Below are 24,175 nucleotides of genomic sequence, written 5' to 3' on the forward strand. Positions count from 1 at the left end.
GGCTCGCGGTCGGTCGCCGCCATCGCCGTGCCGGTGACCAGAGGAAGAAGAAAGAAAAAAATAATTATAATTTCGATTTTAAAAAATTGTAAAGTTAAAGAGAGGAGAGATTGTGAGGTTTTGGCTTTGGGTGAAAATAAATGGGTTGATAAATGGGTTTTAAAACCCATTTAAGACCCATATATCTCACTCTCTTTAATTTTAAAACCCATTATGGGTGCTTTAAAAAATAAGTCTTGACCCATTAACGACCCATTTAAATATAAATGGGTCAATGACCCATTTTAACACCTCTAGCTCAGCTCCATCATTCCATAATTTGTCCCAAATCATTTCCGTGATCAGTAACTTTAGAGTGGCGATAGTAGTTTTTCAGACGTGAATAATTTCGTGTTAGTAATTCCATTATTTTGTCGGTAAGTACCTAAACGTGTCAGTAAAGTAGGGATTTGCAAAATTTCAGCAAGTTGATGTCCAATGGTGGTGTCAAGTGAGGAGACCATCCCCATAAACAGTTGCACCCCATTTGGACCATATCAGGTGTGGAACGTGGTAATTTATGTTTGTTTGATAATAGCCTCCAAAGAGAAGTTCCTGAAGGATATCATCTCCGATTCAGTCAATGGCTGCTATTTTGACGTGAAAAAGGTTTTCATAAGTCGATAGACTAATTGATATGGCAGAGTGAAAAGGCCATAAGCTCGTCCCAGATGTTGGAAAGTCTCAATTTTAGATGATATTCATCTCTCTGAAATGAACGTTCACTTGCACTGCATTTTATGCGAATCCTGTACTACGAAAGAGCCAAGAAACGGCTCCACTGGTTCAGAGAAGTAAAAGAAAGAATTGCATCATACTTCTTTCGCCAAAACCCCAGGCAAGAAGCAGAGGTGCTGTACCTCTGCAAGATATAACGAAAAACTTACAAAGATGTCTTCCACACAACAATTCCAACTCTTTGTTTGATATCCTCCTGCCAAATCAGTTTTATCTATCATAGTTGTGCCCAGAACGGGATTTGCCTATGATCATTCTCCTGTCGTATCTTCTGTTGAGATGATTTACAGCAATTATACTTGACCTTTGAAACATTTGATATAGTGTTATGTTCTGCAAGGAAGAATCAGATGATTATCCAAAGAGAAGCTAACTGGCTGATACATGGGTACATAAAGCAAGCATATATAGAAGATTCAGGAAATTGAGCAGCTCCTCAGCGTCTCATGCACCTAATCTTTACCTGGCAATTCAGGAAGAATATCTCTCATCGTGGGTTATTATGATGCAAAACATGCTTTCAGAATAAACTATGGTGACACCCAACAGGTGCAACCTGAAATTATCCGGCCCCTCCAACTGAGCAGTATCCAGTTATTTTCTTCATCAAGCATGAAATCCTTGTGGTAATCTCCACTCAACTTAGCCCTAGCCTTTTTTATCAACTCCTGATCCAGAGGAAGCTGCTGGAAACCAACCCTGTTAAGACGGACTTGCCACTGCTTATATGTTTCAGGCCTCTCAACCCTCTCCAAGCCTTCACATGCCACAATATTCATAATTTCTCGCCCAAAGAAATCTCTCTCCAGAACCAACCTTTGCACATTGGCACGATCTACGGTAGTATTGAACATATCATACATAGTAGAGAGGTGAAAAAGAGCCTCACGGAATCTTGTTATGAAAAATGGTGCGTTGTAGGATCCATTTCTTATACCATGAACAAAGACATGAGGTTTCATACTCTTGATGAGGCTTAAGACCATATCTCGCTGACAATTCACCTCAACTGTCTCATCATAGAGATACTCAAATCGAGACAGACAATTCACAGCAACCACCTCTCCTTTTTGAATCTTGAGATCGGCAACTCTGATGCATTCCCAGCTCGCTGATGCTACTGCTTGGAATTCGAAAGGTATGTGAAAACGCTTACAATATTTGGCCAAACGGTGACCTGTTCCCTCAATTCTCTCAGCTGGACGAAATCCAGATTGTGGAAGCTCTATTCCTGTGATGCGCAGCTTAGTAACCCCTCCGGTTCTCTTTGAGAGCTCTTGGATAAGGATTGGCCATTGGAAACCAAAATTAATACCGAAGTCTACAATATGAAGCACTTTTGCTGTTTCTGCTGATTTCAGAATCATGTAGTTTGAGAAGAGGATTTGGAATCTCGTGAATGGACAGGTCGAATAATGAAGTTGGTATGCTCGGACCTTATCAGCTAGCGATCTCTTCTCGATAACTGAATAGTGAAAAGCTTGACTTCTACCAATACTGCCTGCAAGGCGTGCTTCCAGCCCATCTGCAAAGTAATGGGCTATCCTTTGAGAAGCATCACCGGTGGGGGATGAATCTTGTCTAATTTGCCTTAGCAGTTCACGAGCAGTTTTGAAGTCATAGGTAGAGACAGCTTGGGCACAGAGAGTCAGAAGACTCCTCAAGTCCGATCTGCTTTCGTATTCCTTCTTCTTACTATGATCCCAAGTACCATTAGGACCATGAAGGTCCTTAGTTTCAATTGACTTCTCTGATTTGCACTCTAATGAAAGAAGCCCCCCATTCTTGTTGCTGAGCAACAACTTTTCAAGCAAATCTGAAAGCTCATAGTCTTCGTTGTCCGAAGCCAATTGCTTGGTGGCCCGCCCTTCTTCAAATATGGCATAATGCCTTTCATGATTCTTTCTCCCCCTTGACCCATTTTCTGACTGATTGGTACCATTGATGCCAATTTCTTCTTTCTCTCTGATGGTTGGAGCCAATCCTTCTTTCTCCTGATTGATATAAATGCTGCTAGGGATGAACTTCCTGGCCTCCTCTAAACCTCTATTAAATTGCAGGACAGACTCATTGTTGTTGAAGATGTGCCCAATTAGGAGCTCACTTGGAACCGAGTAATAAAACTTATCCCCATACTTAGGCAAGTAGTTTACATAATTGATGGGAGATTGAAATTTGCCATCCGCGTTAGACTGCAAGACCACGTCACCAGGGCTTTTGGCATGAATGAAAACATAATCATTTCCTTCCAGATCATCATGTGTATCAAGATCCAGAGGATGGAAAGAGTTGGAGCTGGTGCTGGTAGTGCCATTACTGCCTTGACCACCGCTGCTTCCCCAAGGACTCCAACTTGAGCTGTTAATGACCGGATTGGTGTCAACCTGTTCAGTTTGCTCGGGGGAATCTGGGTATTTCTTGCCAAGTGCATCATACAAAGACTTTTCCGTGTGCCGTAGAGCCACGATGTTGGGAATGACCCAGGGTTGCTCCTCCATATTCTCTTCCATAAGCATCTGATTTATGTGTTTAAGAACAGGATCCGTTGAGTTGCTGTGAACTGAGAGGGAAAGAGACTCCTCCCCTTTATTTGGGCTTTCACTGGAGCTAGTCGAACAGCAGATCATCCCTAAATTGGGTCTCTTATTTGTTGATGGAAGGACCAGGTCTCCATCAAGATTAATAGGAAGAGATGGTCCATTATATTTGAGCTCAGGTTGGCACGGGAGAGAGGTCATTTCTACAGAGTTGGAAATAACAGGAGGTTCATTGATTTTGACAACATTACTGAGATTTCGAGAATGATAAGAAATGGCTGGGTGAGTGAGGCTATCGTCCTTGAAGCCGTCAACAGGGGAAGAGAATGCAGGGAAGCTGGGCTCCATTGGGATCACAGTCTCAAAGTCCTGCAAAAGCTTACTGCCTCAAACGAGTGTCTGAAGTAAAGCATCAAGCAACTGCTTGTCAGAAGCCTAGCTTTGAACTTTAACTATCACGTAACACTCTTTGATCTGCGCATAATTCACCTTTTTTTCCCCTCAGACAGTTGAATCCTTTATGAATCTGAGATCATTCAAGTCTATTACTGCAGAGATTCGTGTAAGCATAAACGAAAAACAAAGGAATCATCTTGTGGTATCCAGTTCAAAAAGTCTGAACAGAGTGAGAGACATGTAAATTCGAATCCTTCATGCGCATGCAATCTAGCCTCTCTAGACGTTGGAAGCAAGGCAAAGAATCAGTGGAAGGACTGTAGAACTACTGTAACCAATTGTTTGGAAGAGTAATCAAAAGCTGCAATCACAATAACAAACAGATGAAATCTGCAAGTAGAATACCGGAAGGAAGAAATGTGGAGCTCTTAGGTAAATTCAATTGACTGAAGCTCACCAGTTGCAAACAGCCGTGAACTTTGAGTGATTCTCTTTTTCTAAGGCAATGATATCATTCACCTCCTTTTGATACCTGCTCTAATTATTTTCATTTCTTGGTCAGAACAGGGAAGTTTGACTCGTCTGTCCCGGCTTTTGGTGTGACGGCAGTATCATTACCATAAAAGAATTGCACAACGTTTGGACCAGATCAAAATTCGAGCATCATATGGTACTCTAGAAGTCATTATTAAATGTTTCGTATTAGCCTCCAAGGAGAAAAAATTGTTGAAAGGATGACGTTTGCCGATACAGTGAATGGCTGCTATTGTTGAGTATGAGGTTTGCAGAAGTGAAGAGACATGTCCGCCCAAATTTGAATGGCCCAAATTAGATATTAGGACCCAACAATATACCAAATTAAGTATTAGGACTAACAATTACTTAAAGCTCCATCTGGTTGACCATTAGTAGAGATGATTGAGTTTACTAAGTCGAAGTGAGGGTTTCTGCAGAGAGTTTGCTTTGCTCCAATATCGATGAGGACACGTGTTAACCTAACTCGAAGTGATTGTACCTGAACAATCGAAGCAGAAATGCACATTGAACCAATTCCAAATCCACAACAGTTACCGGGATCAGCAAATAAAGAAAGCAAATGCGCAGGATCAATTATATTGTTCCAAGAGTTCTAAAAGGAAGCTGACCAAGTTTTGAAAACCTCAGTAATGGAGAACTGACCAGTTGATTCAGCTCCAACATGAAAATAAAATGAAAAAATTAATAAACATAGATACATGGGCACATAATGCCAGCATACCTTGATGTTAAGCATACTTTTCTTCTGCCAAAAAAAAAAAAAAAAAAAAGCGAGCATACTTGGTAGGGGTGAGCGGTTCCCAGTTCCTTATAGGTGCCGCTTAGAACTTGGAACCTACCCTCGGGTACAGGTTTCTCATTTTTTGGAACCTGGAACTTACCCGTCAGAACCAAGAACTTGGAATCTACCCTGTCACAGGTTCCAGGATCGGTTCTAAGTTCCAACAGGTTTTTCTTTTTTTTTTTAGTTAAAAAAATGGAAATGAATGCAGCAATAATAAACAAACTTGTCATTCATCAAAGAGAATATAACATGAACACAATCTATAATACTCATAAGTGTTTAATATTCTAGAATGTGAACTATTTCCATATGTATCTACTGCTTTTGACATAAAGACTCAAGAGGAATTCGTTTACTTGATAATACACAAAATCATGTTATAAGACCTTTACATTTTGTTGAACACTAAGGTCGAAAAGCAAGATTTTTTTTTTTTTGCAAACTTCGCATTTACAATCAAAATCTTAGTATTCTTAACATCATAAAGTAGGTTTTCCGTCAACATTCAAAAAAGGAACATGTGTGATCAATGATGAGCAATATACCTCGGCAAGAAGGTCACCCTGACATTTGGAATCTGCAGCAGACACATCCTTTGTGCCAAACAAGCTATCCAGTCCACCATTTTGAAAAAGTTCTTCTGAGTTATTTAAAGTCAAGCCAAAAAGTTCTTCATAATCTTCAATGTTCATATCTACTTCATCCATATCAAGTTCCTTATATAGATCATCATCACAGACTCCAGGATTTGACATTGGATAGCAGACCTAGATGTTAGGAAACACACATTTAGATAACAGTCATTTCCAAAGGAACAATTAAGTTTTTATCACATAATATCTACACAGCACATAAGCAAAACTAACTAACAACTAATCAAATATGCTTTGTTCTCTGTTCATCATAAGTAGGCTAAGCTTCTGCATGTGCACATATGGATACTGATTACCATCTGAACGAATCACATACCATGTCATCTTGACACATAGATCAGTAAGAATTGCATAAATACAGTGAATTTAGCAAAGCAAAGGCCATACTTTTCAAGAAAATGGTACATCTCGTGGATCATATTTGGCAAAGCAAAAGGTGTAAAAAGCAATTCTATGAGTTAAAAACCTACCGTCTCGTCGTCGATCAGCGGGTAGGCCCCCTCCAGAGTCTTCAAGGGCGTCCCGCGTTGCCCTCGACCGGATGGGCAGAAGGAGAGAGAGTGGGGGTGCAACTAAGCTAGAGATGAAGGTGGACGTGGTGGTGGAGGCGGAGGCGGAGGGGTGTGGAGTTAAGGCTGATTGGGAGCTAGGCGAGCGGCAAGCTGTGTCGGGACGGCTGGGCGAGCGAGCAGCCTCCACTGGGGGGAAGAGCGGCGTCGATGGCAAATGGCTGAGCGGCGAGGCGAGCGAGGGGTGACGATGTCCAGCAGCTGTGTCGAGGGAGGTCTAGTGATGGCAAGTACGCGGTGACAATGGCGCGACAGCGACGAAGACACGAGTCTCACGGCACTAACGACGGCACGGATGGCGCGGCGAAGACGACGGCGGTCGTGGCTCAACCCACGGCCAAGGGGGGAAGAGCTTGGTTCTGGCGGAGGTGGTGGCAGTTAAAGCAACGACGGCCCGGACGACCGAGTGAGTGGCAACAAGAGGTGGTGATGATGGCTTGGGGACGACAGCGGTGGCTCACGGTGGTGAGGAGCAGCACGGACAATGCGATAGCTCTTTGGGCTCAACGACAAGACGGCTTGTGGGATGAGCAGTTGGTGGTGGTGGTTCGGTGGCCAAGAGGTGGTGGTGAGTAGGGCGTGGGGCGGTGGTGTGGTGGTGGGTGAAGAAGAAGAAGAAGAAGAAGAAGAAGTAGTGGGGTTTCGGCCGAGAGAGGGGTAAAGAGGAGAGAGAGAAGAAGAAAAGAACAAAGTTGGGGCGTAGGAAGCCACGTGAGGCGGAAAAAGGGGAGAAAAGAAAGAGAGAGAGAGGGAGAAAGAAAGGGAGTTGGGGGCGGAAAAATGGGGAAGTGACGTGAGGCAGAAAAATGGGAGAAAAGAAAGAGAGAGGGAGAAAGAAAGGGGAGTTGGGGGCAGGAAGCAACGTGAGGCGGAAAAATGGGAGAAAAGAAAGAGAGAGAGAGAGAGGGAGAAAGAAAGGGGAAGGGGGGGGATGAAACTTGAAAACCAAGGGGGTGAATGATAACTATTCTGGCCAGAAATTAATTTCTAGAAGAGAAATAAAATTTTCTATTTCTAGAAAAGTTTCTAAGTAAAAATAACCATTTAATAACGACACAAAATTTCTACTCTAAAAATAGAAATTCTAGGGGTGTACAACGGAAACCGCCCGAATCGAGAACCGGCCGGTTTTGGGCGGTTCCCACGGTCGGTGGTCCGGTTCCTAGTTCCTAATATTGGAATCAATGGCCGGTCGATCCGGTTCCCTGTTCAAGGTGGGAATCGAACCAAACCGGACCGCCCGAACCGAACCTAATTTTTTTTATATATAATTTATATACATATAATTAATAAAATATATAAACATGATAACTTATTGCAACTAAAATTGCAATTTGAAGTAGCAACCTCTTATGTGGCCAAAAGACCATTGTTACTATTTATTTATAGAAAAAATCTCATTATTAGTTTTATCTTCTACTCGATGTGGGACTAAGGCTCCAAGAGACCCACAAGGCACTTCAAGCCTCCAAGAGTCTTACATCGATTGAACATTCAAAGAGCAGAAGAGAGATTGTCTATAAAATCTAAGCCAAGCACAACCTTTAGCCAAATTGTTCATAGCTTATATGGTTAAAGTTAATTGTGAAACACACTAAGTGTAAATCATACAAGTGAAGTTTGAATATTTTGCACGTGGAAACATGTGTAATTAATTTTGTCGAATAGCCTGAGAACCGAATTGGATTGATTGGTCTAGAACGCGGTCATTCTTTAATGCAAAAAAGTCTGGAATGCAGTCACTCTTTAGTGCAAAAAAGTAGAGCTGATTTTGTTGGACCGGACCGGACTGGACCGGACAGGAACCAATGGTCGGGTCTGGTTCCCGGTCCCAGGACCAAATGGTCCAGTCCACGGTTCCCAATTTTGGAACTGGTGCTCCCGGTTCCAAGGTGGAACCGGACCGAACCGGGAACTGAACACCCCTAAGATATTTGTTTGATAACTACACCAAAAATTTTCCTTTCAGACGGCGGTGGATCGGCGGCGGCGGAGGCAGTCAACGGCCGGCGACCGGCGACCGGCGATGGCGGTGGTGGCGGTGGCGGTGGCGGCGGGGGCCGGCGACCAGCGGCGGGCAACCGACGGATGGTGGTCGACGGCGACTGATGAAGGACTGGTTGACGAATGATGAAAATAATTTTTATTTCTCATTTCTGTTCCAGAAATAGAGAAGTAGAAGATTTCTATTTCTTATTTCTATTTTAAACCTATTTCTGGAACAAGAATCTATTTCAGAAATAGAAAAATGGAATAGGTTTATCACACGGATTTATATTTCAGAAACAATATTTCTATTTCAGACTTGTTTCTGGAACAGAAATAAGTAGTTGTCATGCACCCTCCAACATTACTAGTGATAGTTGCTTTTTTGAGTTAGTTTGGGGCTCACAAAAAAAGGATAAAAGGATCGACAGAAGAAAGAAAAAGTGAGCACGCACGGAGAAGAGAGAAGAAAGAGAAGGGGAAAAAGAAAGAAAAGAAAGAAGAAGAAAAGGAAAGAGAGGATTTTAGGGGATTTTGTGAGTACACCATGAATGAGTAGCTGAATTGGATTTATTATATATCGCAATGTCCGTTAAGTGTTCCCATCTCTCATTCATCCAATCATAGTAGTTTTTGGAATTAGGACTTAATTTCAAAGTTTTGTGAAATTCAAGTCATGAAGTCCAATTCTCAAGTTGTTGAGCTATGGGATTTCATGGAAATTGTGGTTATGACATTGTAGAGCTATGTGTTTTAATGAGAGTCGATTCAAAGCAACAGCTTGATCGGAGTGAGAATTTTAAGATTTCGCGTGAGTTTTGCGTTGCGAATGGCTTAAATAATTGTTTCGAGTGTGCGATTTATCGACAACTTTTGAGTTGTTTTGATAGCGTTTGAGCATAGTTTAGCTGAGTTATAGTTGATGTGGCATTTTGCTCGATTTTAATGTTGTTTCTCATTTAACTGATAGGATAGCAATTTCGACAATTTGAGTAATCTTTGTTGTTTGGTCGTAGTCGTTTCCAAATGAATGTTACGTCTCTTCTGGATGATTGGAAGAGATGATTGGTTCCACTAAGAAAATATGAGGGTTATCCTGCAAGCAATATTTTGCATAGTTCAGTTTAGACGAGGACGTGCCAACCTGAATGGGGTAGCTATAGAAAGAAACTGCAAAGATGTGTCGAACCGAAGGGAATTTAACCGCAAATACAAGAATCGGTCAAAACAAAAAGTCAATACAGAGGACAATTATAATCATTCCGGGATTTTAACAAAAATCTTATGAAAATAATAACAACTCAGATTGATAAAGTAAAGATAAAGAAATAAAATTACACGAAACTACAGCGTGGCTCCAATTACATCAAACTAGAAACTCAAACGACTGAATTAAGGACAAACCCACGTACTCAATAGAAGAATAAAACTAGCATAAGCCTCTGAAAATGTCGGCTTATCTCGCCATAACTCTGAGCAAGTCTCAGATATTGAGGCGCAATCGCAGACATAACACAATTCTGCTAGGCATCGGTTACCTTACAATTAAGAAGCAGAGGTCCCCTGCCTCTGCAAGTTATTGACATTCTTAAGTTGGCAGTGCACTTCAGAGAAAACCAAACCCTGTTGACCACCAGTACAAATGTCTTTCACAATGGTCCCCTTCTATTTAATTAAGATCCTCCTACTCGACAAGTGAACGACAGTGTATTTGCTGCTCTCTGTGATCTGCAAGGAAAGAGTCGCATGGTCGAGCTCAAAAGAAGCTAACCAGCCAGCAAATGCACCCAAATTGCAACATAGATCAAAGGAGAAAAGGAGCACAATGTCAGCCTCTCTTACAGATAATTTTTTGCCTGGCAATAGCAGTTCAGGAAGAATCTCACTAACCGTGGGTCATCATGTTAGAAAACATGCTTAACCCAACCCATGTTAATACCAACACGTGGAACCAGAAATTATTCGGCCCCCCCAGCCCAGCAGCATCCGGTTGCTTTCTTCGTCAAGCCCATAATCCTTGCGGTAACATGCACTCAGCTTTGCCCTAGCCTTCTTCATGAGCTCCTGATCAAGAGAAAGCTGCTTGAAACTGGCCCTGGTAAGACGAGCTTGCCACTGCCTATATGTTTCAGGCCTCTCAACCCTATGTGAACCTTCACATGCCACAACGTTCATAATCTCTCCTCCATAGAACTCTTTGTCTAAGACGAACCTCTGATCATTGTCACCAGTCATGGTAGCATCAAGCATATCATACACTGCAGAGATATGAAAAAGAGCCTCGAGGAATCTAGTTAAGAAAAAAGGCGCATTATAGGATCCATTGTATATACCATGAACAAAGATATCCAATTTCGTACTCCTGATCAGCCTTAAGACAGCATCACGCTTGCAGTTCTTCTCAACTGTCTCATCATAAAGATACTTAAGCTGATAAAGACAATTCACTGCAAGCGTCTCGTCACTTCAAATCTCGAGATCCTCAATCCTGATACATTCCCAGCTTCCTGATGCTACTGCATGGAACTCAAAGGGAACACTAAAGCGCTCACAATAGTAGGCCAAACGACGACTTGTCTCCTCAATTTTCTCAGCTGGACGAAATCCAGATTGTGGAAGTTCCATTCCTGTAATTCACAGCTTAGGAGCTCCTTCAGTTCTATTCGAGAGCTCCTCAATAAGCATTGGCCATTGAAAACCAAAACTAATACCGAAGTCTACAATATGGAGCACCTTTGCTGTAGCTGCGAATTTCAAAATCATGAAGTTCGTGAAGATGATTTGGAATTTCGTACATGGACAGACTGAAAGATGGAGTCGGTATGCTTTCAGCAAATCAGCTACTGTTCTAAAGCAACTGGAAAAATCTCGAACCTGATTTGGGTCAATCCTGCCAGCAAGGTGTGCTTCTAGCCCATTGGCAAAGTAATGAGCTAATCTTTGAGATCCATCACCAGAGGGGGAAGTATCCTGTCTAATTTGCTTTAGTAGTTCATGAGCAGTCCTGAAGTCACTAGCCAAAAACAGCTTGTGCGCAGAGAATCAAAAGACTCCTCAAGCCTGCTGTGCTCTTCATTCTCTTCTTCTTATGAAGGCCCCAGCTACAACTAGGACCAGGCAGGTCTTTGCGGGGCAGGTGCGTATTGTCGCCAAGCAACACCTTATCAAGCAATTCCGAGAGCTCACAATCTTCCTTATATAATACCAATTGCTTGTTGGCCCTCCCTTCGTCAAAAGTCACATGGTCCCTATAGCAATTCTTCATCCCCTTTGACGCATTCTTTAGAGATTCCTCAAATTCTCCTCCTCATCGATGCCATAAACTTCAGTGTTTCCGATCTTATGAGGCAAATCAAAGTTCTCCTGATCCATTGTCAAAGGGACGCTCACAGGAAGGAACTTGCTTGATTCCTCAATGTCTTTATTAAACTGCAGTTACAAGACAGGTTGACTATTTCTCAATGTACTCCTATCCAGAAGCTCACTGGGGAAGGGTCACCAAACCCATCCCAGCAGTCAGGAAAGCCACTTGTAGAATTAATGTGGAAATGAGAACTGGAATCCATGGTCCACTGCATGACTACGTCATGAGGATTTGGGGCATAAAGGGAAGCATGATATTGAGAGCCTTGAGGATCATCTTGTGAATTAGGATCAAGAGAATGGCTAGTGCAGTTACAAACCGGCTCGCTGCCATTTCCATTACAGTAGCTGCCAAACCCGTCCCAGTAATCAGGGAAGCCACTTGTAGAAGTGATGTAGAAATGAGAACTGGGATCCTTGGTGCACTGCATGACTACGTCACGAGAATTTGGGGCATAAAGGGAAGCATGATATTGAGAGCCTTGAGGATCATCTCGTGAATTAGGATCAAGAGAATGGCTAGTGCCATTACAACCCTGCTCACTGCTATTTTCATTACAGTTGCTGCTTGTGCCATCAATGAATTGATTGGTATTGACTTCTATGGTTTGCTCCAGCGAATTGGGGTAGTTCTTGCCAAGTGTGTTGTACAAAGATTTCTCAGTATGTCATAGAGCCATCATGTCAGGTGTTATCCAGGGCCGCTCTTCCACGTCCTCTTCCATAAATATCTGATATATGTATATGGTGAGTCACTGTAATCTAAGAGGGAGAGAGATTCTCCCCTTAAATTTGGTATTTCACTGAAGCTTGTGGAATTGTGTAGCGAGCCTCCATCGGGGCCCATCTCTGTGGATGGCAGATTCAGTTCTCCATCAAGGATGATCGGAACAATGGGTACATTATTTGTGGATGAGGAGGTGAAATTAACATAAAGTTCATTTATATTGAACCCATCCAGGAGATACGGAAATGGATCTAGGTTGGCTGGGTTAGTGAGGCTATCAGCCTTGGAACCGTTGACAGGGTAAGTGAGTTCAGTGAACTTGGATTCCATAGTCATTCACTGTCTCAAAATCGTACAGAAGCTCACCACCTCAACCTGGTGACTGATACTGAGTGAGCAAGAATCTACTTGTAAGAATATGGAAGCCTAGCTTGAACTTGAACCGTGATCAAAGATAACTTGATCAGCAGATATTTTGGTTTTCCAGAAGTCCCATTCCTAGATAAGTTCCCATCAAGTAACTATGGAAACACAGTGATGCATATCATAGTATATGAACTGAAAAACATAGGAATCAGTAAAACTTTTACCGAAAAGTATCAACAGATTACTTGTGAGATCATGCGCATGTAGTCCAATTACGGGTATGATAACTGAAATGAAAGATCAATACTACTTAGTGATCAAAATTAAGCTGCAATCATAACACTAAAATAGAGATAATTAATTGCAATTCTGCTAATAACATGCATACCTGAACGAAGCTCTCAAGTTACAATTACAGATGAAGGTTAAGAGATATTCTCGGTTCTTGCTAACATGCAGTGTTTGCAGCACGAAGATAGGGTTTGAGACAAGTTGGCTCCAGGATTGGTGCTGGTAGACAGGTTAGAACTTGCACCATCTCTTAGGAGTGAGCATGGTCCGGCTTGGGCCGGTCCATCCCTTAACCCTAGGATCTACTCGCATAGTATTGGTTCTCAATTTTTGGAACCGACCCTTTGAGTCTGTGACTAAGGAGCGGACCGACCCAATGGATTCGATCCGGTTCCAGGATCAACCTAGAAGCAACCAATAATTTTTTTGTTTCATTTTTTTTGTACTTCCTAAAAAGGTAAACCCACCATTTCAAATTACATATCCATCGACGATGCGGTGTTGTGCAACCAAACTATAAATATCAATATATATTCAACAAATTTAAGATAACACAACAATATAAATTTTGCTCTTGCTAAAAGCAAAAAACTATAAAAATGATTAAGACCGCTCATGGAGATATGGGATGAGATGGGGAGTTCCTCTAATCATCTATCAACAATACTTGTAACACGTTATAAATAATATATTAGATATATAATATATAATATTTTTTAGATATATTACATACAATATATACAGTTAGGGTCCTGACTCTAAACTCCCAAGATTGAGGACCAATCCACATAGTGTTGGTCTAGGGATCTTTGGATCAAGGACCGACTCAGTCCCCTTAGGAACTAAACTAGGACCAGTAGGATTGGGCCGGTCCAAGATCAGTTAAGGGTTGACTCTAAATCGATACTCCCCCCTAGTCATCTCGGGCCCATCCCTTCCTCAAAGTTTGGCTGGAATGCATGCATGTGCACTGTGGAAAAGAGCACTGACCTGCCCTGGGAGAGAATTTTAGGTGCGCCGTCTGTCCTAAATTACCGTGCATGTTATATTGTTGTTTTGGACAAAGTTGAGGTACATGCAATGCATGAAACGCCTGGAATCCCCTCTATGTGGCCAGTGAAACGTGGAAGAAACTCGACTAGTTAAATGGAACTATCAATGGTAAAAAGAGACGTTTGGTTGAGACGTGATGTGGTAAAATAATTTCTTAAAAAAGGATTTATATCGATTCATTATGTTAAATCAAAAGTGATTTTAGCCAATCCTCTAACTATACATTGAGGAGAATGAGACAAGCTAATTGAAGAAAATCAACGGTGATGGTAACCCAACCTATGTGATTGGTGATCTCATGAATTAGGTTCATATGGGTAATAATAAATCGTTTGTTGATCTCGTGCACTATTAAAAAAAATTCGGGATAAGTGCATTAGAAATAAAATTTGTCATGAAAATGCAATTAAGTCCTAAAACTTTTAAAAAGTACAATTAAGTCCTAAAACTTATCACAAAGTACAATTAAGTCTTAAAACTTTCAAAAAGTGCAATCAAGTCCTAAAACTTATCAAAGTGGTTCAATCTAAGTCATTCCATTGATTACATTTTTTGAAAGTTTTAGGATTTGATTGCATTTTCGAGACAAGTTTTAGGACTTTATTGAACATTTTGAAAGTTTTAGGACTTGATTAAACTTTCCTAATAAGTTTTAGGACTTAATTGCACTTTTTGAAAGTTTTAAGACTCAATTGCATTTTTATAATAAGTTTTAGGACTTTTAATGTACTTATCCCTAAAAATTTTGTGTTCCTTCTAAGGTGAAAGTAGGCAAAATTGCAAAGAAAAAGAGGTTGAGTTAAGCTTTTAATGAAATTCTATAACCATTATTGCTGGTGTATTAAGCTGCAAATTACACTTGATAAAACCACCTATATAAGTGTGGAGTTGGCCCATTCCTATGAGAATTTTTAGCGAAAATCTCTAGAGTACTTATAAATAAACCAAGCACGCACATGGCCTATTAGCGCAAAAATTTGTTGAAAAACAAAGTTTGTGGGAGTGCAATGTGATTGGTGAAAATTATAATTCTTAAAAATGAATTCTTGGTTCATAGAAGTTTAAAACTTCACAAATGATCTCATGAATTATATTTCATTCTTTCTAGAGCTAGTTCATAGCCTAACAAGCATTTGTTCCAATGCATTACTCTCCAATAACACAATATTATTCTATTTTTTCTTTTCAAAACATTTTGAAATATGTGGGGATTGTTGGATATTTCAACAAATTTAAAATATTTATTATAAATTATGACCATCATTAAAGTCATTATTTTTGTAACAATTTTACAATGGTCGTATAATGGCTTTCTAAGGGCCATATAATTGCTTTAAAACTTTTGATTTTTTACTTAATAAACTTTTCATTATTTTATAACAGTTATCTTTTTTTTTCCAATTGATTTATGATAGTTTCCTACCGTTTTTCTCTTTCTCTTGTTTAAATATAAATTAAACTTCAAACCACAATCTTTTCAGATGCACTATGTTCTCATATCTTTCCTTTTTTTTTTTTTGTTAGATTATACACATAACGTCATTTTGTGCATTCTAATATTCAATGCGGAGTGTAGAAGGTCTGTTGTATCTTAAAAGATAGCCGCTGAAGCCTTGCATATTGAGTTTCATATTCTGAGAAGTGGAATTATCCTTAAGGATAGTACTTGCATGCTTTAAACATTTATTTTTGTTTTCTAATCTTTTGCAATGTATTTCCAATAGTTATTATTATTTTTATGTATTCTAATATTTTTCCAACAGTTTGATGGATTTTGACTATAGCGTGAATGATCCAGTGCGGAGAGTTTTCGATCCAATGCGTAGGAGAAATGTGGGTTTCTTGGAATACATTGGTTTCGTGGTATGTAAAGACTGAGAGGTATATGGATGCGGTAAAGCATTTTCGGACAATGATGAAGACTGGAAGAAGGCCAAGGCCGGTCAGTTTCGTTAATGTCTTCCCTGCCATATTAAGTGTTGGGAAGAGAAAGTTGGCCAATGTGTGTTATGGGTTTCTTCTAAAGTTGGGAGATGAATTTTTGAGTGACTTGTTTGTTGTCAGTTCAGCTGTCTTTATGTATGCAGAGCATGGGTGCCTTGATATTGCTAGGAAGACTTTTTATCATTGTCTTGAGAAGAACGCAGAAGTGTGGAACACGATGATTAGTGCATATGTTCAGATTGATTGTGCTGCTGAAGGGATTGAGCTCTCTGCTGAAGCTTTGGCTTCAGAGCAGACGAAACTCGACGATGCAACTTTTCCCTCAGTTCTAATGGCTGTTTCACAGTTGCGACGATTGGACTGAGCTTTACAACTTTATAGCTTCATCATTTTTTATTAAGAGGTTCAAAATATTGGCCATTAACATATTAATGACATTTGTGCGTCAATAAAAAGCTAGAATGTAAAAGATACCCATTATGCGCCGCTCGAGTGCTGAATTTGTTCATATCATAACTTGCTCCACCAAACTCCATTTCAAATATACTTACAATTGATAAATAATCATTTTCAACATTTTACAATTTGGTTAATTCAAAATCTAGTTAGAAACATATGATACTCAGCCCAAAATTACTTTTCATTTTCTGTTTAGCACGAACAACTAATTTCAAAATTTCATTTCAGGCAATCATTAAGAGTTCCATAAAATTCTATAACTTCATAACACCATAAAATATCATATATATATATATATATTGTAGTCCAACAACTCTTCAATTGGATGTAGTAACTTCAAATTGACATAAACCAAATTTCATGCCCTAATTTCAACAATTTCTCCTATTAAACAAATAATAGCCTTGAATACTTACCCAATGTTGAAACTCGCAATTGAATTGGCTTGCTGGGATGTCCAGATCGATTACACGTGAGAATTTTTCCCTTTTCCCTTTGTTTTCTTTCTCCCACGAGCTTCTTCTTTTCTCTTTGTTCTTGTTCTTTCGGCTGCTTTGTGCTTCAACGTGACTATGACTAATCTAGAGAAAGTAAAAATGATAGATGATCTAAGCTTTGGGCTTTATACAGGGAAATAGGCTGGGCTGGGCCCATTGTTACACTTATTTAAGCAAATCAAGTCATACTTCCCATTGTTTATTAGATAATAGGAGCCAACAATATTTAAAAGCTCCATCATCTTTGAAGAATTGTATGGACTACTTAGGACCGCTCTAAAAGTTTAAGTTGTTAAGGGATATGATTTTAAAAGTTGGAAGAAATGATTGGTTCTACTAAGTAAATGTGAGAGTTAACCTGCAATATTGTGCGTAGTTTAGTTCAGAAGAGGGCGTGCAAGAGGCTGCAAAAATGTGTTGAACCAACGAGAATTTCATTGCAAATAGAAGAATTGATCGAAAGATAAAGTAATTGTAGGGGACAGAGTACAATCATTCCGGGATTTTAACAAAAATCTTATGAAAATAATAAGAACTTAGTTTGATAAACTAAAGATGAAGAACTAAAATTACACGAAACTACAAATAGCTCCAGTTTCATCAACCTAGAAACTCAAACGACTGAATTAAGAACAAACACACATACACAATAGAAGAATAAAACTTGCATAACCATCTAAAAATGCCATCTTATCTCCCCAAAATCATATGAGCGAGTCCCAGATAGGCGCAATCGCACATAAGACAATTCTGCTAAGCATCCATCATCTTACTATAGAGAAGCAGAGCTCACCCTGCCTCCGCAAGATATTGACATTCTTAAGTTGGCACTGCACTTCACAGAAAACCAAACCCTGTCAACCGCCAATACATGTCTTTCACACAATGGTTCCCTTTGTTTAATTTAGATCCTCCTCCTGCTCGACGCGTTTCAGAACAGTGTATTTGCTGCTTTATATGATCTGCAAAGAAAGAGTTGCATGATCGAGCTAGAAAGAAGCTAACCAGCCTGTAAATGCACCCAAATTGCAACATAGATCGAACGAGAAAAGGAGCACCATGTCAGCCACTCTTACAGATATGCCTCGCCTGGCAATGGCAGTTCAAGAAGAATCTCACTAACTGTGGATCATCATGTTAGAAAACACACTTAACCCAACCTATGTGGATACCAACATGCGGAAGCAGAAATCATTCGGCCCATCCAGCCAAGCATCATCCAGTTGCTTTGTTCATCAAGCCCAAAATCCTCGTGGTAACATTCGCTCAACTTTGCCCTAGCCTTCTTCATGAGCTCATGATCAAGAGGAAGCTGCTTGAAACCGGCCCTGTTAAGACGAACTTGCCACTGCCTATATGTTTCAGGCCTATAAATCCTATGTAAACCTTCACATGCCACAACAATCATAATCTCTAGTCCGTAGAACTCTTTCTCCAATACCAACCTCTGTTCATTGTCCCTAGCCACGGTAGCATCAAGCATATCAAACACTGCAGAGATGTGAAAAAGAGCCTCGCGAAATCTATTTAAGAAAAAGGGTGTGTTATAGGACCCGTTGTATATACCATGAACAAAGACATCTGGTTCTATACTACTGATCAGCCTCAAGACAGCGTCACGCTGGCAGTTCTCCTCAACTGTCTCATCATAAAGATACTCAAGCCGACAAAGACAATTCACTACGACCGTCTCATCACTTCGAATCTTGAGATCCTCAATCCTGATACACTCCCAGCTCCCTGATGCTACTGCTTGGAACTCAAAGGGAACATTAAAGCGCTCACAATAGTTGGCCAAACGACGACCTGTCTCCTCTATTTTCTCAGCGGGACGAAATCCAGGTTGTGGAAGCTCTATTCCTGTGATTCGCAGCTTAGGAGGTCCTTCAGTTCTCTTTGAGAGCTCCTGGATAAGTATTGGCCATTGAAAACCAAAATTAATACCAAAGTCTATAATATGAAGCACCTTTGCTGTAGCTGCAAATTTCAGAATCATGAAGTTCGAGAAGATGATTTGGAATTTCATAAATGGACAGACCGAAAGATGGAGGTGGTATGCTTTCAGCTTATCAGCTATCGTTCTATAGCTGCAAAAACGTTGAGCCTGATTTGTGTCAATACTGCCTGCAAGGCGTGTTTCTAGCCCATTGGCAAAGTAATGAGCTAATCTTTGAGATCCATCACCAGAGGGGGAAGAATCGTGTCTAATTTGCTTTAGTAGTCCAGGAGCAGTCCTGAAGTCACTAGCCGAAACAGCTTGTGCGCAGAGAACCAAAAGACTCCTCAAGTCCACTGTGCTCTTAGTTCTCTTCTTATGACGCCCCCGGCCACAAGTAGGACCAGGCAGGTCTTCCCTTCCGCTTTTCTTCTCAGATGTGGACTCTAAAAATAACGGCTCCCCTCCCATGTTGTCACCAAGCAATACCTTATCAAGCATTTCCGAGAGCTCACAATCTTCCTTATCTTCCTTATATAATGCCGATTGCTTGTTGGCCCGCCCTTCGTCAAAAGTTGCATCGTCCCCATGGTGATTCTTTCTCGCCCTTGATGCATTCTTTAAGCGATTCCTCAAATTCTCCTCATCATCAACGCCATTAACTTCAGTGTTTCCGATCTTATGAGCCAAATCATAGTTCTCCTGATCCATTGTCACAGGGACGCTCACAGGAAGGAACTTCCTTGCCTCCTCAAACTGTTTATTAAACTGCAATTGCAAGCCTGGTTGACTATTGCTCAATGTACTCCTATGCAGAAGCTCACTAGGGAAGGCATCACCAAAGCCATTCCAGTAGTCTGGGAAGCTGCTTGTAGAATTGATGTAGAAATGGGAACTGGGATCCATGGTCCACTGCATGACTAATTCATGAGGATTCGGGGCATAAAGAGAAGCATGATATAGAGAGCCTTCAGGATCATCTTGTGAATTAGGATCAAGAGAATGGCTAGTGCCAGTACAACCCTGCTCACTGCTATCTTCATTACAGTTGCTACTTGTGCCATCGATAAATTGATTGGTATTGACTTCTATGGTTTGCTCTGGCGAATTGGGGTACTTCTTGCCAAGTGTGTCGTACAAAGATTTCTCGGTCTGTCGTAGAGCCGAAAAGTCAGGTATTATCCAGGGCTGCTCCTCCACGTCCTCTTCCATAAGTATCTGAGTTATGTATTTGAGAACTGGATCTGTTGAGTCGGTGTAATCCAAGAGGGAGAGAGATTCTCCCCTTAAATTTGGTATTTCACTGAAGCTTGTGGAATTGTGTAGCGAGCCTCCATCGGTTCTTACCTCTGTGGATGGCAGGTTCAGTCCTCCATCAAGGATGATTTGAACAATGGACTTATCATTTGCAGATTGCTGCTCATGCGGGAGAGAGCTAATCTCTGAGGAGTTGAAATCAACATAAAGTTCATCTACATTGAACCCATCTGAGAGACACGGAAATGGATCTGGGTTGGCTGGGTAAGCGAGACTGTCAGCCTCGAAACCGTTAACAGGGTTAGTGAGTTCGGTGAATTTGGATTCCATAGTCATTCACTGTCTCAAAAACGTAGGGAAGCTCACCACCTCAACCTGGTGACTGATGCAGAGTTAGCAAGTATCCACTAGTAAGAATTTAGAAACCTAGCTTGAACTTCAACCATGATCAAAGATAACTTTTTTTTTTTTTTTTTGGGGGGGGACAGAATGATCAAAGATAACTCAATCAGCAGATATTTTGTGTTTCTAGAAGTCTCACTCCTAGATAAGTTCCAAGTCAAGTAACTATGGAAACGCAGTTACGCATATCATGGTATATGAACTGAAAAACATTGGATCAGTAAAACCGAAAAGTATTGACAGAGTACTTGTGAGATCTTGTGCATGTAGTGCAGTTACAGGTATGATAAGTGAAAGATCAATACTAATTAGTAATCAAAATTAAGCTGCAACCATAACACAAGAATAGAGACAAACAATAGCAATTCTGCTAACAACATGCGTACCTGAACAAAGCTTCCGGGTTACAACCACAGATGAAGGTGAAGATATATCTGCGGGTTCTTGATTATACATAGTGATTGCAGCACGGAGACAGGGCGTGAGACAAGTTGGCTCCGGGATTGGTGCTGGTGGTCACTTTGGTTTGTGGCTATGGGTTAAACTTACGTAATCTTTGTCGCACCCCAAACACTATAGGGATCAGAGTGACACGGCCATCCTCCGCAGTTTCTAACCACTCGAATCCAATTCCCAAGCAAAGCGACTCTCACGTGATAACAAATCGCTCAGCCAAAGAGATTATTCAAGCTGTTCGTAATGAGAAACTTAAATATGATATAAAATTTCGCTCTGCTCAAATTTTTCAAAATTTTGAAATTTAGTATTGAATCCGAAAACTACTCCGATTTGATGGAAAAATGGGCGCGAGCACTTACCAAGCGTTGAATCGACTTGACGGGATCCTCACGACAGCCCTCCTTCCTTTCTTCTTCTTCTTCCTCTTTCTTTTCTTGCTTCGTTCTCCCTCTCCTTCTTACCTTCCTCTCCTCACGTGAACTCTCGGTTCCATTTATAGCCGAGATGCCCACTTTCTTTTCCCCCTTCTTTTTTCCTTTTTTAAAGGTGGGTGCCACCTCCCCTAAGTCAACTGAGAAGATTCCGACCTATAAAACACTGAGGAGGCCAATATTAGAATCTTCGCCAAATCCCTGCCTTACACTTCTACTGGTGCGTGCTCTTACGCACTGCAGAAAAGACAGGCGACCCACCCGGGGGAGAACATATTCAGTGATGACTTACTGCCACGTTATCCATGACATTAGATGCATTATTATTATTATTATTTTGACGAGCATGAGATGCATTATTTACTAAAGCTCAATTACAGCTCGACGAGTGTGGACGATTTGGACAAATATAAAAATAAGAAACCTAGCTAGAATTTTCTTTCTTTTCTCCACATCCACCGTTCACATCCGCCGTTCACGGTCACCGACGACCACCGGCGAGCTCCCCCATCTCCTCCATTCACGGCCATCGAGGACCGCCGGCAAGTTCTCCTCCATCCTCAGCCGCGCATCAGGCCCCCACCATCTCGTTGTCCTCGTTAGATTATTTCCAGATCCGTGGAGAGTAAAGCAACCTCTTCATCGTCGCTTGCGGCCAAAGCTCGATGGAGGGATTTAAGATGACGCAGAAGATGGAGCCTTGGCTGCAAGCGATAACAGCGGTTTAGACGACGCCACGGAACCTTTGTTGAAATAATAGTTATTTTCTTTACCACGTTTTGCTGATTTGATTTTTCAGTTACTAGAATTAGTGGAGATCGTGTGTTGGTTATCCTAGTTTTTAGGTGTTAGTGGAGTAAGTATTTTATGCAGAATATGGGTAATTATGAGTCCTCTTTTAATGGTGGTGTTGTTTTTCGTTTTTGTTTTTTTATTATGTATTTGTCCTTTATAAAAAGACTTGTTGTTATGTAGGAAAGATTAAGTTTCAGCCTCTCTCTCCTCCTTTTAGCAATTTAAAAGTGGTATGAGCCTTGGAGAAGCGTGAGAGAATTTTTTTTAGAAAAAAGATAAAGAAGGTTTAGAGGCAAGCACCCAGATTTCCAGATCGGGAGCGCCAAAAGACATTGCACTTGGATCCTTCTCACCATCCGGCTACCTCCACCTCGTATTGCTGCAACAATCAACTTGAACAGCAGAGAGAAGATGAACCTAGATTTCCTGCGCCTTTTTTTTTTAAAGGTTTGCTCATGATGTCTGCTTGGAGAATAAAAAATTATGGAGATTTATTATTTTTGCATCGTCCAGTGAGAATCTCCTCCCACGGGATGTATGGGTTCCAAGGGGAAATCCTGCCTTGCCCATGCTTTCCTTGCTCGTGTTGTTCTTGCTTCGCGTGCTCATGGCTCTAGATCTAGCCGTGGACGAGCCGCCGCGAGCAACGTGTGCTTGTTGGTAGCGCGGCTGCGAGTCGCCACGACAACAAACGGAGTGGCTCGGCCATGGCTTCCGGCGGAGTCGTTGGTGCTCGCGATATTCTGGAAATCCAAGACCCATGGTCACCGGCGGCGTGCTGAGAACGGAGTAGAAGAGAGGAAAAAGAAAACGAAAGTGAGTTTTTTTTTTTTTAATTTATGTCCACATCCTCAACAGGTGGCAATTTGTGGTTGGTTTTCAGTAAAATATGCATGCCACGTCAGCATATGACGGGCAGTAATAAGTGACGACTCGGCCAGCCATGGGAGACATTTTCTCGAGATTTTCGCGTCACCGTATTGGTTTTCAATCAAATATGCATGCCGTGAGCATATGACGTGACAGCAAGTGACCGCTAAATATTTCTCCGCCAGCCATGGGAGAGATTTTCTCGCGATTTTCAGTTGCACCGTCTGTCCTCTAACCAAGTCAACTAAGATGGCCAGCATTACAATCTTGGCCCAATCCCTGCCCTGAACTTTTGCTGGTATGTATGCTTATGCACCGCGTAAAAGAGCACCGGCCCTCCTTGGGTGAGATTTTCAGGTGCTCCGTCTGTCCTATTAAATTACCGTGCACGCAATATTGTTGTTTCGGTCGAATTCAAGGTACATGCAATGCATGGAATACCTGAAACCCCCTGTCTCTGACCTGCGAGCCGTGGAAGAAATTCGACTGGTTAAATTTCCAGACCGCGGCGTAGCTCACGTTGTTGGAATGTTAATAGAACTCTGTGATTCCCTCAGGTGCCGTATGAGCGCCCATTTGTCATCAGGTTGGTCCCAAAGATTGGTGTCTGCCGACAAGGACATTGCCAGAAACAGTTGCACCCCCCCGGACCAGATCAGACATGGAATAGAAAAGTATTTAATAATACTTTGTTTGTTTATAGCCGCCAAGGTTGAAAACTTTTTTTCTTTTTTTGTTAGAATGGCCTCTTTGTTGATACAGTAAATGGATGCTTTGCAATAAAAGAAGGCTTTCCATGATTCAAGAAACTTGTTTGACAAGCACCGAGCCGAGTAATATCGACGTTGATTCGCGACATGATACACCAAAGACGTCATTTATTAAAATACGTTATTTATTAAATATATATTTTTATATATACATGATATGATTATTTTAATCAAATTAATTTGGTTCAAATTCACAAATAAATAAATAATAATAAAAGTGTCTAGAATAAATTTCTACTAAAAATATTGGTCCACCATTTGTTAATATAATTTATTATTTCAATTTGACAAATTAAACTCTATTTCAATAATCTAT

The 24,175-nt window shown here is 41.0% G+C and overlaps 2 protein-coding genes and 1 pseudogene across 6 annotated transcripts; all 3 read right to left on the reverse strand.

The window, feature by feature from the left end:
• Positions 1 to 709: 709 nt before the first annotated feature.
• On the reverse strand, positions 710 to 6,846 carry LOC104432714 (scarecrow-like protein 34). Of its 4 annotated transcripts, XM_039306151.1 has the most exons (5): positions 6,155 to 6,846; positions 5,577 to 5,798; positions 3,611 to 3,683; positions 1,241 to 3,517; positions 710 to 1,110 (listed from the first exon to the last, which is right to left on the reverse strand). In XM_039306151.1, the coding sequence occupies exons 2-4, from the start codon at positions 5,784 to 5,786 to the stop codon at positions 1,308 to 1,310; spliced, it is 2,493 nt and encodes an 830-aa protein (XP_039162085.1). In that variant the 5' UTR covers positions 5,787 to 5,798; positions 6,155 to 6,846; the 3' UTR covers positions 710 to 1,110; positions 1,241 to 1,307. The 4 variants fall into 4 exon arrangements, with proteins under 4 accessions (XP_039162085.1, XP_018724293.2, XP_039162086.1 ...); XM_018868748.2 differs by having other exon boundaries at positions 1,241 to 3,683; XM_039306152.1 differs by lacking the exon at positions 6,155 to 6,846 and having other exon boundaries at positions 1,241 to 4,725; positions 5,577 to 5,689.
• A 3,325-nt stretch (positions 6,847 to 10,171) lies between these two features.
• Positions 10,172 to 11,504, reverse strand: LOC104435314 (annotated as a pseudogene).
• A 5,927-nt stretch (positions 11,505 to 17,431) lies between these two features.
• LOC104432716 (scarecrow-like protein 34) lies at positions 17,432 to 21,460 on the reverse strand. Of its 2 annotated transcripts, none has more exons than XM_010045223.3 (3): positions 21,353 to 21,460; positions 20,921 to 21,224; positions 17,432 to 20,507 (listed from the first exon to the last, which is right to left on the reverse strand). In XM_010045223.3, the coding sequence occupies exon 3, from the start codon at positions 20,466 to 20,468 to the stop codon at positions 18,090 to 18,092; it is 2,379 nt and encodes a 792-aa protein (XP_010043525.2). In that variant the 5' UTR covers positions 20,469 to 20,507; positions 20,921 to 21,224; positions 21,353 to 21,460; the 3' UTR covers positions 17,432 to 18,089. The 2 variants fall into 2 exon arrangements, with proteins under 2 accessions (XP_010043525.2, XP_010043526.2); XM_010045224.3 differs by having other exon boundaries at positions 20,921 to 21,266; positions 21,353 to 21,454.
• Positions 21,461 to 24,175: the final 2,715 nt, after the last annotated feature.

The sequence above is a fragment of the Eucalyptus grandis genome, chromosome 2 (assembly GCF_016545825.1).
Source record: "Eucalyptus grandis isolate ANBG69807.140 chromosome 2, ASM1654582v1, whole genome shotgun sequence".
NCBI lineage: Eukaryota > Viridiplantae > Streptophyta > Magnoliopsida > Myrtales > Myrtaceae > Eucalyptus > Eucalyptus grandis.